Source organism: Episyrphus balteatus, chromosome 3 (assembly GCF_945859705.1).
Source record: "Episyrphus balteatus chromosome 3, idEpiBalt1.1, whole genome shotgun sequence".
Taxonomy (NCBI): Eukaryota; Metazoa; Arthropoda; class Insecta; order Diptera; family Syrphidae; genus Episyrphus; species Episyrphus balteatus.
The window spans coordinates 128,554,105-128,572,076 of NC_079136.1; the positions used below are offsets into that span (position 1 = coordinate 128,554,105).

At 30.3% G+C, this 17,972-nt stretch overlaps 1 protein-coding gene across 3 annotated transcripts in view; it reads left to right on the top strand.

Annotated features, from left to right (window-relative positions):
- Positions 1 to 17,972, top strand: part of LOC129913728 (proton-coupled zinc antiporter SLC30A2) — an 86,316-nt gene that overhangs the window by 56,688 nt on the left and 11,656 nt on the right. For all 3 annotated transcript variants that reach the window (XM_055992537.1, XM_055992540.1, XM_055992538.1), the window contains 2 exons: positions 8,743 to 8,922; positions 17,068 to 17,629. In XM_055992537.1, the coding sequence (XP_055848512.1) occupies positions 8,743 to 8,922; positions 17,068 to 17,629 (742 nt within the window). The remainder of the gene's footprint in view (positions 1 to 8,742; positions 8,923 to 17,067; positions 17,630 to 17,972) is intronic.

A 17,972-nucleotide genomic window follows, 5' to 3' on the forward strand; every position in this document is an offset into this window, starting at 1 on the left:
TTGCCTGTGTGTGGTTTTCTGTTTTTTTTTGTTGTTGTGTTGTAAAGGGTTTTCAATAGGGATAACAAAGTGGGGTAGATAGGTGCACACTGTAAGAAGAACACTTCACTCTGACGATGAAGACAAAAGTGATTGGAAAAAAGGATGTGGTTTTTTTTTTGGAATGTTATGAAATTTTGATTTTCATCCTTAAAAAATAGATGTGTTTTCTATTTACCCAAGAGTGGAAATGATGTACAAGAAGACACAGACTACAACGACGTTGACATTGACGATAACGACAATGATATGATGATTGTGATGATGAGATTGCAAATTTGTTTCCTTCATTTTGTTGTTTATTTTTATGACCAATGAAATTTTTTTTGATGACTTTTTTTTTATTTATCTGAAATCCATTTTGAAATGCTTTTGTTTTTATTATTCATTCCCTAAATGGTAAACGGAAGAATGTAAATGGAGACATTTTTGTTTTTAAAGAATTTTGGTCGTTTGGAGATTTTTACTTTTGGAATCACGTAAAATGATTTGAATTTCTTAGACGATTGTAAATTGACGTTGGAAATTCCTTTAGGACCCAAAGTCAATTATTTTTGTAGCAAACAAATCGAACTTTAAAATTCAAATTAGAAAGTAGGTAGGTTTAAAATTAAAGTGTCTCCTTTTTCATTAATTAGTCTATGGAAAAGGTTCTTAGAAGATCTCCAAAAAGGTTCTATAAACATAAATTTTATTTTATCCAAATCAAGTATTTCTTATGAAATTTTATAGAAGCTTTAAAGAAACTATATCTTATGATTGCTTATTTCTGATCAAGAATCCAAAAATAATTTAGAAAGTGTGCTAAATTGGTACTTTCAAAGTGGGTTGTAAAAATAATTTTATTATTATAGCATTTGCTCTCCATTAAAAATTAAAAAAAAAAAACTTCCATTGAAGAAAAAATATTTATTGCAACTGAAAAATATTTGCATAAAATGCACGAATGGGTCGCACGTACTTGCTCTTGTAGTTCACAGTATCTTTATCTTAAATATCTATTGGAAATTTAAGATTTTGTTTCGAGAAAAAAAAAAAATCGAAAGTTTAAAAATTAAATTCAAATTTTTTTTTTTTCAAAAATGTTTTTGAAAATATTTTTTTTTTATATTTTATACTTCAAACTGATGTCTGTAAATTTTTAATAAAATTGACTTATACTGTGATGAAATTTATGAACTTAAAAAATATGTCAATTTTTGAAAAACGGCAACGCCATATTTCTGTTCTCCGCATTTTTTGAGAAAAACTAAAAACGCAGTTTTGTTAGAATCAATAAGTCTATTACGTATACCAAATTTGATCAAAATCGTTAGAGCCGTTTTCGAGAAAGTTGCAATACCTCGAAAACGTTATATGGGAGATATGCGTTAAAAAGGCGATATTAAAAAAATATAAAAAAACGGGTCTAGGGAATAGCGTAAAAAGCATCTGTACCAAGTTTCAAGCAAATCCATCCATCCGTTTAGGCCCTAGCTCGATGTACAGATGGACGCACAGACGCACACACGCACAGACCGACGGACGGCATGACGAAAACCACTTTTTTGATCTTCTCCATCATCGTAATGTTGGTTTTGATTAAAACCTCAATTTTTTTTTTTCTACACGAAACCAATACTTGCCCAATAGAGCAAGTAAAAAATCAATTAAAAATTTGTGCATTCAATATATTTTTTAAATATTCGTCGAATTTCTTACAATTTTGACTATTCACCATACATATGCTATTTTAACTATAACATTATATGGTCAAAAATTCCATTAAATTGCAGTAAAAATTTTATTTTCAATGCAAATTTTTTACAGTTGCAATAAAAAAATTTGTTTAAATGCAAATATTTTTCAGTTGCAATAAATATTTTTTTGTACCTATGGCAAATTGTTTTTATTTGCAATAAATTTTTTTTTTTAAATTTCAAATGCATTTTTTTGAATTGATATTTTTACAACTCTTCTTTGGTACAGAAATGTTTTTTCTGTATTAAACAACAAAAGTTATTCACAGCCTTAACGAAACTGAGGTTTAAACTAAAAATGGATTTAAGGTGCAAACTACTATCCTTTTCCTTTTATTTTAATTTCTATAAAAATCAGGTTGCCAGATTCGTAAGTCTTACCGAAGAACCGAAACAGCATTTGAGAAATTTTGTATAGAAACTTTATTTTCTGAGAAAGTCCAAACATTTTTTTTTAGACTCATCCACTTTTTAATATTTTTAGAAAAAAAAAAAAAGATTACGTATACACCGTAGAGACTCAACTTTTTATATATTTTTAATGCCATAATTGATTGACATTTCTTTCAATAATATACACTAGTTTAAATGTTGTCATGACTTTTTTTTGATGAAAACTGATTTGAACTTAAAATTTTCCGGCCAAAATCTTGAAAATGAAAAATTGCGTTTCCAGATATTTTTTTTTTTAAATCAAAAAAAATATTAAATTATTGCTTTTTAGCTTTCTCGAAACATCTTTGAAAATGTAATTTTTAAGAGGAGACTATAATGTTTCTTAGCAATAAGAAAACAAGGTTTCTTGATGGACTTTGTTATTCATAATTCAAGGAATTGAACCAATATTATCTGAAAAAAAAAAACAAATATTGCTGATCTAAAACGTTGCCTTGATACCTCTTTTCCAACTTAAAAAATAAAAAAAATTATCTAAAAACCTTCAAACTATCAAAATTTCAAGCTTCTCTAAAACAACACCTCTGCAGTCAGATCATTATCAACTCAAATAAGAAAAAGAAGTCAAAAATTACTAAATTCTATCGTTCTTTTTACATAAAGTTCAACTAAACTATATACAAACGATTTACTACATACAAAGGGACGGTATCTATTCATTCAAAAAGTTCAAAAACGAATCAACTGAAAAACTTTCTAATTGCCCGACATTAAACTTCAATTGATTTTCAAAAAGTTTTTAACAAACAACACTTTGTATACCTCTTCACCCCATACCCTCTACCTACTGCTCGCAATCGTGTAGTACCTTACAGTAAATTATTATTTTGTTCGTTTTCTCCTCAGGCATCCGTTCGACTTTCATAATAAAAACACATATTACTAGAGCCTTGCCACATTCAAATGCCAAAAGGGATGAGGTTAGGAAAAATACGACGAGTGTATACGTACTGACTTCGGGAGACCATCGCAGGTCGTCATCATCCTTTTACCAGGAGGAGGAGAATATACAGAACCACAGAATCGCTAGAAAAGTAATAACAGTTTTCCAAACCGGAATCCAAAAATGAATTTGCTCCTACTTTTCCAATCTAATAGAGTAATTTACTTATATAACAGCGAGGTAGGCGTCATCGTTGGTCGTGTGTTTTTTTTGGTGCAGTTAAGTTGAAACTATCAGAGTAAACCCCCAACACCACCGACCGCCGCTATTGCCATTACGAAAGAGAATAGCTGGGGTTTGACTTCAATGATATCGAGTAACCACTTTGTGCCACTTTAACACAAAATTCCAAACGTAAATGAAGTTGAAAACGTATATATTCTTTTTCAAGCCTAGATACAAAATAAGATACACATATACACACACACAAAGACAACATATCCTGAGGTTTTATCGCTAGGAAACGGTTATGCAACAGTTCAACAAAATGCATAAAACCACACACAAGCTTTATAGAAGAGCAATATAGGGGTTTTCAATTCCTGAACGCTTTTATAGTCTATGAAGCTGTGTTAGAAATGAATTCCGTTCATACTTTTCAGAATTTGGTAGAGTTAGTGTTTGTCATCTTGAACTTTCCACCGTTTTGGATTTTAATTTCTCTAAAATAATAATGACCAGCCACCAGTGTCATTTCAGTTTGAAATTTCAACATGGTTGGTTTTAAAACATTCTATTTTTTTTTATAGACATTGTAGAAACATGATTAAAGCGTCATATGAAAGGTGAAATAATAAGCTTTCAGATGATATACAATTTAATATAGATTGTTATTTAAAAAAATGGATTTAATGGTGTTAGAAGAGTAAAAAGATTGATTTTTTTTTTTTTGCTTTTTTTGATGAAAACTGATTGGGTTCAAAAAATTCTAGCTCTTTTGCAGATGTTTTATAGACATGATCGATAACAACGAGCTGAAACAATAAGCTTTCAGAAGTTATAAAATGTATTATAAGTTGTCATAAAAAAAAAACGTATTTAATGGTGTTAGAAGAAAAACAAATGATTTTTTTTTTTTTGCTTTTTTCATGAAAAACGATTGTTTTGAAAAAATTATTTTTATACTTTTTGCGCTTAATTCTTTATTTTTGTTTTTAAAGAAAAATGGTTTTTTAAATTTTCACTTCTACCAAATTTGTTTGTGCAAATAACTCAACGTCTTTTGAATAAAATTCTCGGATTAAAATGTATAGAAAATTGAAGTAAATTTTGTTGCCATTTTAGACATGAGTTTTATTGTAAACAACTATACAACAGTATTTTTTAGACTATCACCACCCATTTGTACACTTTCGAAATCGTTTTCAACTTTTTCAAAATATAGAATTTTACAGAAAAAAAAAATTAAATTTTATTCAAATTGTATTAAAATTCAACCGAAAGACGCACTACAACTTACACACATTCCTTTATCCTTTATTCCTTTCCATATTATTCTCCTCATCAGGATATCAGTGTTTAAATTTTCTAAATTACAAAATGTTATGCAGTTGATTGTGATTTAAAGTAATGTTGCCACATTCATTGTGTGCAGCAATCAGTTTAGTTTTACAGGATTGTATAGTAGTTTGGCTTTAATTCACATATTGCATGGCAGAAAAATTAAATAAAATAAAATATGTGTATAATCCAGAAAAAGAAAATAGGGAAGCACGAAGGAATTAAAAAAAAAAAAAATAAACTAAATAGAAACAGAACCACAGAGCACATTAAAGTTTCAAACTCTAGCCGGAAATGTACAACGATTGTAGTTTGTTGTTTGATAAATTAGGCGTGACATGATGTTAAAGAAGGAAAGTTGCTTAGTTACACCATGGCTGGCTGAAGAATTTCAAAATACTTTAAATCAAAATTTAATTAATTTGAGTTTAATATTTGAAAAAAACAAACTCATTGATGTTTATTAACTTTACTTTTTTGTGGTAAAGATTCCAGAATTTAAGTATGTGCACGCCAGGGATAACTTGACTTCTGATAAATTTAATCATAATAAATAGTTAAATATACCAGAAATTAGTTAAATATACCAGAAATGTAGTTGAATGTACTAGATGAGATGTTATCCCTGCTTTATTTTTTCTCTAAGCATCAGCGTTTTGTTTCGAATGTGTGCGGAAGAAATGTCAAACCTTGAAAAACTTCCTCGTCACTTTAACATGAAATTGTATGTCTCTCCCTGATCTTCCGGACAAATTTTGACATTGTTGAAGGGGAAATCACTCAGTTAAGCAGTTCTTTTTGTTGCAGAAAATTGTAGGTCTAGCTGAAACATTCCGTTGTAGCTGTTGGTGTGAAAAGTTTGTCTCTGATGGGAAAGTTACAAAAACGTGGTTCAACATTGGTTAAACCTTAGTTCAACCTTGGTTTATGTTTAAAATTCGCTGATTTCGGTGTTATGGTTGTGATTTAAAAGTATGTTTTTGGGTATTTTAAGATAATATAAACTTTAAACCAGAGATCAAAGTCTGTTTTAACCACGGTTCAAATAATTTGAAAGTAGGCTTCAGTTACCAGTAACGTGTTTTGTCAAATATATCTCAAAGAGCCCCACTTGGTCGTTGAAAATTTAACCTTTCTTGTTTCCGTAAAACCCTTTTCCTAATGGAAAAATATTTTCAAGACCCCTTAGATCTGAAATTTGTACTGAATCGTCCCAGAAATAAATCAATCCTGAAAGATACAAACAAATAGCACACCAGATGAAAAAAAAACCTCTTCCTTATATCTTTAAAGTCTGTTTCAACTTTTGCCTTAAGCCATCTTAAAATATCAGTTCCGCTACCGGTCTGGGACTTCTGGTACTCAAGTGCACCAGCCTTATAAAGCCTTTGTGTGTTTGATATGCGTTGAGGTTAATTGCCTTCCGAGTTTGAGGATATTCTGACATACACATAAATAAATGTGTGTTTGGATGTTAAGGGTGGGTGGTGAGTTTATATTTTTTTTTTTTTGCAAAATAAGTTTTTCTCAACAAAACCGAACCAGAGAGAGCAAGTAGTGTGTGTTTTGTCATGATGGAGTGCTTTTGGTCGGCAAATGTTAAAAAAAAAAGAAGTCTGAAAATTGAGTTTCCCTTGTTATTTAAAATATTGTTATGGGATGGGGGGAGTTTCCGGCAGCGCACCTATTTTAAAACTTAAACTTTGAAAAGGATAACCGGCCAGTTAAATGCCCTTTGCCCACATATTCAATGTCCTGAACAAGCAATAAATTATTAAAGAGGATAAGAAAAAATAATACAACAAACATACAAACACACACGACATATAGAGTTAAGGAGAGTGTCCTTTTTTGTTGTTGTTGGTGTTTTTGAGACAAAACTTTTCAATAGAACGGACATCAGGTGCATTCATGGTCATGTTGTTGTGTCCTTAACATTAGTACTTTTATTATTGTTGGTTTGGTCATTCTGGTGTAAAGGTTTTTTCTTGAGAAAAGTATTTTATAAATTTCATTGCAAAGTAAAGGATATGAAGACATCTTTTCAATGTATTCCGAGGGCAAAATACTTACCAACTACATCAGTTGAAGGGAGAAAAAGAAAGAGATAGAGACATGAAAGTTAAACATTTGTAGGATAGGTATAACCCATTATATAATAACAACATTTTTACAAGAAAAATAATAAGAAATAAAAGGATACGGAAGTTAGCATTTGTTTTTTTTTTTTTTTTTTTTTGTTTTGTCTTTCTTCTCCTCGTCCTTATTGATTGATTTTTATTGGATAAACTTTGGCGCATGTAGTTATATTTTTGATACATTTTCTTCTTTTATATGCCTCTGTTCTGTGTGCTGCTACTCCATAGGGCATTCGACAACACACAAGGATCACAGGGATATCCTAACTCTTTGGGTAAAAGATTAATTTTTTTGTTTTTTTTTTGGCAGAGAAAAAAAAGTTTTATTCAAGTTCTTTCGTTTTTGGGTATATGTTTGGCAAATAATATTGTTTGACATGTTTTGTCAATAGTTTTGGATATAAAACTTGAGTTTGGGATTTTTTTGTTTTTCTTTTTTTTTGTTACTGGCCAAACCCAGTATTTTTTAAAAGAAATCTACTTAGGGATATTTGCAGAAAGATTTTGGGGAGAAAAAACTTTTTGAAATAAGAATTTCAGTCTCATGGTTCAGTATTTGAATGGTAGGATAAAATGCACAACTGTGTCGCACGTATTTGCTCTTGTAGTTTAAGGTGCCTATTTGGAAATTAAAGCTTTTGTAGACAAAAAATGAGTTTTTTTAAGCAGTCCGTATTTTTGGAGAGTTTTTCAATGGATCTATCCATCAAAGCATAGCTTGAAAATAGTTATTTTAAACTAGTTTACACAATTAAATGTATTATTTGTTTGCTGCAACTCTCTTTACTAATATATGACACTTTATAGAAAACTCTCCACTAGTTTTACTTAACATAAACTGGATATGAATTAATTATTGTTTTTGTTTCACTTTTTTCCATTTATAAAATGCACTGCAATTTTAATGTTTTTTTTTGTGCTATAATAAATGCAACTCTCCACTTATATTTTAAAAATTTTCAAATGGAATTTCGAGCTTTTTTTTACAAATCTTTTCAAAACTAGAGACAAATTAAGCTTTTTTAAGGCCATATCGGTCTTAATTGATAAAAAATTCAAAAGTAATATTTTTGGAGACTTTGAAAAAAAAAAAAAAAATAAAGATGCAATGTGTTTGTGTATAGAAATCTTTTAAAATCGTAAGTACATAGTTTATGTAAATATCATTTCTTTTATATCTATAATTTTCTAATGGTTTGGAGACTTTCACAAAAACTTCAGTTTTGGATATAATACGAGTTCTTTGTTAATTTGAATACTGTTTTAGATACGTACTACAGTAACATGGGTTGAAAGTTCAATTGAACAGTTTTCTCTTAAATTGTTGGAGACTTGCCGAATTTTTCCGAAAGGCTTTTACCTACAAATGTTTTGTTATTAACATGGAAAATTTTATTGCGTGGATTTGAACTATATCAGAGTAGATTGTTCACATTTAAAAACAAATTTATATTATATATACATTTTTGGAGACTTTGTAAAAATATTTCAATTTTAACATCGTTCCATTTTCTAAAGATTTTATTAAAGTTATCAGGAGAAAAACTAAAAAAATGGGGGTTCAAAAAATTTACAGTTGTAAAACGTTTTTTTTTTTTTGAAAATTAGATAAGGTATATTTTATTTTTAAAAATGATAAATATCTTTTTGAAAATTTTGCAAAAAATTGGTCGAGATTAACTAAAAAAATATGTCAACCTTAGCACAAAACGGCAACGCCATATTTGCGTTACCCGATTTTTCGTTAGGAAAACTATATGCAAAAGTATGCAAAAATCATACCAAATTTTTTTTCGAATATTTTTTGACACGAAACCAATACACATGCCCTATCCTATAACGATAGATTTTTTTTCAGTCAAATTTCTGTTACAATTTTTTAAATTTAAATTAACAAATAATTTATTTTTATTTTTTTTTTTTTCAGAATGTCCTTTGGATGGTATCGAGCGGAAGTTATTGGAGCTCTTGCATCCGTTGTTATGATTTGGTTCATCACTGCCATATTGGTATGGCTTGCCATACAGCGTGTCATCATTGGAGAATACGAGGTCGATGCCAAAATAATGTTGATAACTTCAGCACTTGCAATTTTAGTCAATCTCATGTGAGTACCAGATACAAATAAAAAACCCGACACACAAACAAAAAAAAAAACATTTCAATCAAATTTAAGATTGAATTTAAAAATCCTTGCACGTTTAAAAATCCTCATAAAACTCAACTAGCATCCTAAATCTCTCTTTTTCACATACAAAAAAAAAAAAAAAAAAAATAACATCAAAATTCCAGGTATAGAAACTTTATGTCTATCGTTTAGGAAATAGAAAATAGAACAAAAAAAAATCTAAAATAAAAAACTCTCCAAAAAACATATAGAGAGGAAGCAAATTCAGCGCCATCAGCTCTTTTTGTGATGGTTTCCGGTTATGTTGATTTTTTTTTTGCTCTCTATGTGCGAGCGGGGCTATTGCAACGCCTCTGTTTGATTTACGTGACGAGACGATAGTGCCTATTCGAGCACCTCTACACTATTTGTCAGTGGCGTAGAGAGATAGCTTTGGGTGATGGTTGGTTTTTTCGGTTTGGATAAAGGAATAGAGATAAAATAAAACTACATAACCAAAAAAAAAAAAAAAAAATAAGTATCTCGCGGTATTGGAATTGTTAGAGTCCCACCCCTCTCCCTTCCTCTAGATATAGTAAAATATTTAAGAGATAGAATTTTTTTTTTGTTCGTGTTGTCAACTATTCTCAATCTGTGCCAACATGGTGTGGACTTTGGAATAGTTGATTCAGCAAAGTAAACATTTGAAGGCTTTGTCATTGTCAGTTTGTGTGAAAATGTTGGTATGTGTGTGTGTGTATGTATGACATATGTGGAAGGACACTCAGGAAGAGGCTTTATCATATGTCTCTGTGCTATAGGTGACGTGGTATGTTTTTTTTTATTCATTTTGTTTACAAAGTAACGGAAATGAATTGTCAGCTGATGTGACAATGAGGTGAAAGACTGTATTTTTTTTTATAACCCTAAATTGAATGATGACAAAATGGTGCAAGGGAGTTTTGGTTGAATATAAAATTTAAACCAAATTTGAGTGTTTTGAATCAATTTGTTGAAAAAAAAATCAGTTTTTTAAACAATCCGTATTTTTGGAGAGTTTTTTTTTGATGAATCTATTCATCTAAGTATAACTTAAAAATAGTTATTAAGGTTTGCTGAACTAGTTTGTATAGTGAAATCTATTACCTTTTTGTATGAAGACTCTATAGAAAACTCTCCACTAGTTGAACTAAATATTAACTGGGTATGAATTCATTATTGTTTTTGTATTACTTTTTTCCATTTATAAAAAGCACTGAAATTTTGATGTTATTTTTTCTATAATAAATGCAACTCTCCACTAACATTTTTGAATTTTTTAAATGGAATTTCGAGCTTTTTTTACAAACTTTTTTAAAACTAGAGACAAATTAAGCTTTGTTTACAATGCACAGAAACATTATTGGCCTCATTTGAAGAAAAATCATGAGTAAACTTTTTGGAGACTTTCTTACTGTTTGAATATTTAACGAATCCCTTGTCAAATTTAGAAAATTTTTATATAAAACAAGTTATAATGTTATCTTAAATTTTTGGAGACTTGAATTTTTTTGCGAGAGCCAATAAAGTTTTTCCAACGCTTCTGAAAATTCAATGTTTTCAATATTTTGGAGACTTCATCAAAATGTTTCTTTTTGAAATATGTACATACATATCTGAGTCGATATGTTTTACTTTGCCATATGATACCATTCCTTTGTTTATGTTACTTTATGGAATCAATAGTTCAAATTATACACATTTTAAGCTTTGGAGACTTGCGGAAAATCTTTGTGTTTTGAATTTGCAAAAGAACTAGAAAAAAAGTATCATACAAATATTTTCAAACTGTTTACATTTTAATACATTTTATTTATCCATTTTTGGAGACTTTGAAAAAAGTATTTATTTAATTAAATTTTTTAAACGTTAAATAAATCCAATATAAATAATTTTTTTTTTTTTTTTGACAAACAAACAAAAAATTGTTTCTTTATTGTTGGAGACTTTATAATAAACTCTACAATACAATTACGAAATCAAAGACTTCGAAGTCTGATCGAAATCAAATTATTTTCGGAAGCTTTCAGTTTTAATTTTAACATCGTTCGATCTTCTAATCTTTTACGTCAATTCAACTTGTCTTTAAAGTTTTTCAACCCTATTAATCCCTTAACCACATGATATAAAAACCTTAACCACCTTTTTTATCTTTGCCAAATTCAACGACACCGTCGTCGTTTGTGTCTCATTCGTCTTAATCATTGCTAAAACTTTTTACGTTAAAGAAGCATTTTACTTTGATATCCTTTTCGCAAAATAAACAAAAACAAACAAAATGAACTTCTTATAGCCACCAATCATACACAAATTTTCTCCAACACAAAAGGATTCTCAAAAAAAAAATGAGAAGAAAAAAAAAAACAACTTTAGTAAATAAAATGCCAAACAAAAAAGGCTATCAAACAACATTTCGTCATACTAATTGTCATTAACTTTACGACTGAAGAAGGATTATGGAGTTTCTTTGTTGAACTTTGAAATCATCACCATCATCGTGAGGCATCAAAGCAAAGGCAAGGCATTACTTTTATGAACCTTATAGAGTTCCAGAAAGAAACAGCATGGAAATAAATTTAACGACTTCGTATCTCGTGACTTTTGTTCTCTTCTCAAGGAACGACTTTTCCAACGACAAACGGCGTCGACGACGTGCAAGAAACCATCAAATGTGAAACAAGCCAATGCATTCTGATTCATTTGGTTTTTCATCTTCCAATTTTCGGGTGAAAGATACACACAAGAAAGAGGTCCTTATGGAAGGATAACTTCTGGTTAGTCTTGTGTGTCGTCTTTTATCGATTATCATCCTTGAATGATCTCCAGAATGTCCATGTGACTAACTCGAACTTTTAAGGTTTTTATCTTTTTTTCTTTTTCTTATTTTAGCCATGATTTCTAAATCCTTGACGACTCATCCTTGTTGCTTTTTGTTCAAGGCATCAGGAATGTCATGTCCTGATTTAATTGACAACGAGCATATATCACACGCTTTTAGCTTCTTCCCAACAACTGGTAACTTGAACTCAGTTGGTTAGTTAGTGCGAGTTTGTGTTGTGATATGGAGAAAAGGATACGAAGGATCTTCTTTATGGATAGCAGGACAAAGAGGATAACAACACAGTAACTCTTTTGCCATGGTTGACTACAGATAGGACGAAGGATTTCTTCCTCTCTCTCATTTGTATTGTATTTCATCCTGAATTAGCTTGTGTTGCAATATGAGATTTATTACTTTAAGGACATTCGAGTCACGCTAGCTAGACATAAACCAGATTATCCCGCACCAGATTAGTCCTAGAATGCAAGAATGTTGTACGCAAGAATGTTTATAATTAGTCCTAATGCGTAGATGCACAGGAAAACTAAATTATGTCCCTTTATAGAGATTCGCTGCCTTAACTCATGCAACACAAAACCTTTTTTAATGGACTTTTATATAGCACTTATAGGAACTTGGGATTAATAAAGAAAAATATCACCGCACAGTACAAAAAGTAATAAAAGAATTTTGAACTCGATAACACCAGACACATTGGCGTTTATGTCTTAAGTGAACTTAAATTGTAGTCTTTGACTTGGTGGGTTGTTGGGTAATAGGACGACACAGGGGCGGATCCAGGATTTTTTTCTGGGGGGGCACAAGGGACGGGTTGGCAAAAAAAACAGCAATAACAGTTAGAAATAAAGTGAAGTACCATACGACTGACTAACAAGCAGAAAATTTTAACGACCCACAGTGGTCTAAAACCTGGCCAAAAATATTTAGGCACATTTTCCACATCAAATAGGTACCAAATGACCAAAAAGTTATTCGGAAGGAAAAATTTTCATTTTCTTGTTACAGTAAAAGCCACTTAAGTGCTAACCCTCTTACTCCTGGATTAGCCGGAAGAAAAAAAATATAAAAAATCAGAAAATGCACGTACAATTCTTTATTTAATTTTTTGACTTAAGTTGTTTCACCAAATAGTTTTTGAGAAATTAAGTTTTAAAGATGAAATTTTGAAAAAAGAATGTTTACGTTTTTTAATTGATTTTGTATACAATTTTGCAATATTATGGACATAATTATACCATTAGTTAATGACCTAGTAGTTTTTAGTCAAATACTAAAGACTTCATTCTAATAAATATTAAAGTTCCTAAGAATAACAAAAAACTGAATCATACTTTTTTCGCCGGGAAACCCAGTTTTGTTTTTTTTTTTAATTTGCATTAACCTTTTGTAACCCAAGGTCGTAAATTTAAAAATTAATAAGTCAATCGATTGGCTTTTATCTTTAATAAAACACGTATTTTTTAAAAATTCAATAAAGTCATTATTTACTTAGTTATTTCGATATTTTGGGAGTAAAAAAAGTTTAAATAATTTATTTTTATATAAAAATGCAAAAATTCAAGCAAAAAACTATCTAATATTAATTTTTAGGCACTTTCCTAAAATCCAAAAATAAAACCCCGTGGGGTTTACTAACAAAAACTATTTTTTTTTCTGAATCTCGTAGTTTTTACACAAATTTGCTTATTTTCAAAAAAAAGCCCAACTTTCAACATTAACTGTCAATTAAAAACTATTGGTGCTATTTATTAGAAATTTGAAGTACTATTTCGATAAAGCAATACTTAAAGATTTTAATATTAGAAGCTTCAAAAGAAAAAAAAAATAGTTTGTAGAGCTTTTATGCAAACTTTTTCGGTTTGTTACAGAAATGTCACATGGGGCTACAAGGGGTTAAATTGTTTTGTACCTCAAGAATATTGTGTTCAAATTGTAGGTCTCTTGGAGCCAAATTGACCAAGTTATGAGTATTTTAATACTTCCCTAAGGAACGTTTTAGTCTTTTAGTCCAGAGTTCAAAACTTTAAATCGTTATCCCCACAACTAATGTTTTCAACGCCGGTGCTCCTCATAACTTCAAAACTACTGCACCGATTCTTTTGAAATTTGGAACACTATTTTTTTACATATTTTTAGAGGTATCCCTGGAGAAATTTTCTCAATAAAATAATATTTATAAAAATCTATAAGTAAGGGTCGCTTTTGAGGAGTTTTTTTTTTCAAGGGGTCTTTATTTTCGGGGTGCAAACTTGGGCAAACTTCTGAAATGCAAGTTTGTTCTACATATCCAGCAGTTCTATAATATATATGTAGTTTATGCAATTTTGTGACGTGTTCCGCTATTTTAAAAACACTAATGTTAAAAAAAAAAAACAACGAAAAAAGTGCAAATTTTTTGACCCCTCTGTATGAAAAAATAGAGTTGCATATACAATTATTTTTTTTATATCATTCAATGTCATTCGATGTCCATATCAAAATTTTTCACCAAAATCACTTTGAAAATTCACTTTTTTTTAAATCGAAAAAAAAATTCGTGTGTACCCAACGAATAGCCGTTTATTTATTTGTGAGGTGGAGCTATTCATGGGAAAGGGATGCAACAATCAACAAAATTCGCATTTTCAGCCAGAAATAGACAAGAGTTTCACTCAAGTTCTTTCTGTTATTATTCATATATTTTTAAAACTCTTATAGTTTGATTTCCTTTAAGTATGAACTTTAAGTTCTGGGGGGGGGCACGTGCCCCCGTGCCCCCCCCTGGATCCGCCTATGGGACGACATATTGTCCTTTAGTCCTTGACTCTCTCTTGATAGAGGGCTAATTTCTAAAGACGTCGACGAGAATTGTGTGTATGAGAAAGTTATAAATAGTTTTCGGGGGGACAAACTCATTGAAGATGACAAGAATTATTGCTCAATTCTTTCAGGTGACAGTGTGTTGGTTGAGTTGAGTAATGGATATGTGTGTTGGTGTGTGTGTGTTGAGTGCGGAGGAGGAATAGAAGGATTTGGAAAAAAAACTTTGTAGAGATTTTGTTTTTTTTTTTGTTGACTTCATATATTTTCTGATTAAGTGTTGGTTCTTTTTATATTTGTTTTTTTCTTGAGGAAAAGAATTTATGACCAAGAAATCTATATATATCTTGGCCGTAAAACAGGTGTGGCTGATTGGCAAGCGACTATAATGTTTATGAAGACGAATTTGCTCATTTGCCCTTCGAAGTTTTGCGTCGTCCTGGTTCGATTGATGACTGTGCAGACTGGAGAATAAGGAGTAGAAATGAAAATTTATGACTGATGGAAATGTGAAGGCAGAAGTGTATGTAGTTGTTGTAGAAGTTATGTGCTTTTTCAAGTGAAAAATCATGGTTGTTTATTAGTTAGGAAAAAGAAAATAAGAAAAAAAGTAGCTTATTTGGGTCTTATGAAGTGCGGCATAAAAACCTCTGTTCTTTTTTCAAATAGGTGCATTCTTATTCTTGTCGTTCGTTTATATCCAATGACATTTGAATATGACAATTTTGTTGTTGTTGTAAATTGTAACTTAATGCTAAATAAAACAAAAAATACAAAAGTCTCCAAAATTAAGAATGCCATGCTAATCTTTTTTATGATGGTGCGCACATGAAATTGGACAAAATTAAGTTTTAACATAAAAATAACCATATTGAAAAGAGATTTTTGAAAACTCTCCAAAACATTAGAATGCTACTAAGAATTTGAGTTTTAAGGTTTTTTTTATATTTTACGCAACTTTAATGAGTTATTTTTTGGATGCAAGAAAACAACTCATGTCAAAGTCTCCAAAAATAAAATTAATAAAAAAAAAAACATCAAGATTTGTATCAGTCTTCAAAGATATGAAGAGAAAATACGTGAACAAAAAACTTCTCCTACATAATGGAAAACAGTAAGGTTTTGCAAAACTCTCCACAAATGTAGATATATTTTGTTAAGATGTGGTTTAAGGAAATTTTGTATACTTAGTATCCTGATTATTTTTTTAGAATATAAGGTTAGATTCAAGCAAAAGTAGTGCTTCATTAATACAGAAGTTTACAAAAGTGTAGAGTTTAGTGATTTATTACTTTAATTTTATCATTTCCATTTGAATCAAATATATATTTTATTTATATTAGAGTTTCAATAAATTAAAGTAGGACAAAACTATAAAAACGAATGTTAACCAAATAGATTAGTCAAAAGTCTCCAAAAATGTTATTAACGTTTTGTGAGTCTGACGACCTAAGTTTTAAATATCCGATTGCTAAAATCCTGCTTATTTTTTTAGAATATAAGGTAAGATTCAAGCAAAAGTAGTGCTTCATTAATACAGAAGTTTACAAAAGTGTAGAGTTTAGTGATTTATTACTTTAATTTTATCATTTCCATTTGAATCAAAATATATTTTATTTATATTAGAGTTTCAATAAATTAAATTAGGACAAAACTATAAAAACGAATGTTAACCAAAAAGATTAGTCAAAAGTCTCCAAAAATGTTATTAACGTTTTGTGAGTCTGACGACCTAAGTTTTAAATATCCGATTGCTAAAATGCTCAAAATATACGCCTTAAAATATCAGTTTTTTAGTTTGGAGACTTGTTATTTATTTATTGTCTGTTTTGTATTCAATGACAAATACTCCAATAAACTTTCTATAACTCATTCACTGTCATAGAATGATTTTATACAAAAGAAATATTTTGTTGTGTGGATGAAAAAAAGTACTTTTATTTTTTGACTGACTTAAGGTTCTTAAAGAAGAGCTATGGAAATCCTCATTTTTTTTAAATTACCAATTCAAAATGTCCATCAATTCAAACGTAATGCAGTGTTCTCCACTGACCTTGAAATCTACAGCACTAAGACTAAGCTTTCTCACCAAGTAAAAAGTTAAAGAACAAAAAAAAAGTCCCAATTTTAAAGCCTTGAACAAAAAGTTCCATTACCATTTTGTAAAAGTAACAAAACTTAAAAAAAAAAAAAAATAAAAATTTAAACTTATCACAGAAATAAATTTAAATTTTAAAATAAAAGTTTTTAAAGTTCAAAAAGAACAAAATAACGAAAAAAAATTGTTCTGATTAATAAATTATTTTCAACACAAAGTCAGAGCACCAAGAGAAGAAGGACTACGAAATAATCTTTAATATGAGACATTTTAATTGCAAACTTCAACTCCTTCATCCTTTTTCCTATCATTAATTAAATTGGTTTATTAGCGCCAAAAACAAATCTTATTTAATCTCCTTTTGCAGCATGGGATTCCAATTGCAGCATTCGCATTCTCATGGTGGTGGTGGAGCCAGTCATGGTCATGCACATGGTGACACAACAAAGACAAAGAAATCCAAATCATCAACAAAAAATTCAACTACTGCCACTCGTCGTCCAATTGATACTACCACTCCAGCAGCAGTAGTAGCAGCACCATGTACAACGCCATCGGCCATTTTACAAAATTCCGAAAATGGTCTTATCTTGGCCGAAACAAATCTGTCTACAAACAAAAAGACTTACTCCTACCAGAATTGCGATAGTCATGCTGCTGATGGGGGAATAACAACAGTAACGCACAACAAGGATATCGTCTCATCCACAGCCACATCCACATCGTTGGAAAACGAAGTTGAGAATATTAATGTACGCGCCGCATTCATTCATGTCCTGGGCGATGTCCTGCAGAGTGTCGGTGTATTCCTCGCCGCAGTGGTGATTTATTTCAAGCCCGAATGGGCTATTGCGGATCCAATTTGTACGTTTGTGTTTTCTGTGATTGTCCTGTTTACAACGTTTTCCATTATGAAGGACGCACTTTTGGTAAGCCAAAATGAAGCCTCTGTTTTTTATTTTTTTTTTTTGCATGCATAAAGAAGGAGAGGACTAGTTGATGATGTGGAGGGTATATAAGGCCATGCCGTTTGGCCACTCCACCACGTCAAGACGAAGACTCTGAATTGTTTCAATTTTCCTTTCCAATTTGTCAAAAACCTCGAAGTTCGTTTGTATACTCGTAAACTTACTTCTCGTTTCGTCGTAGTCGTCCTTATATTTGGAATTTTTGCAAAACGATGGCAGCGGTGTCAAGGAAGAGTCTTGTCCTGTGTGTTGGCCGGTCATAGCCTTATATATCCTGATGAATGACAGTATTGTAATAATTTTT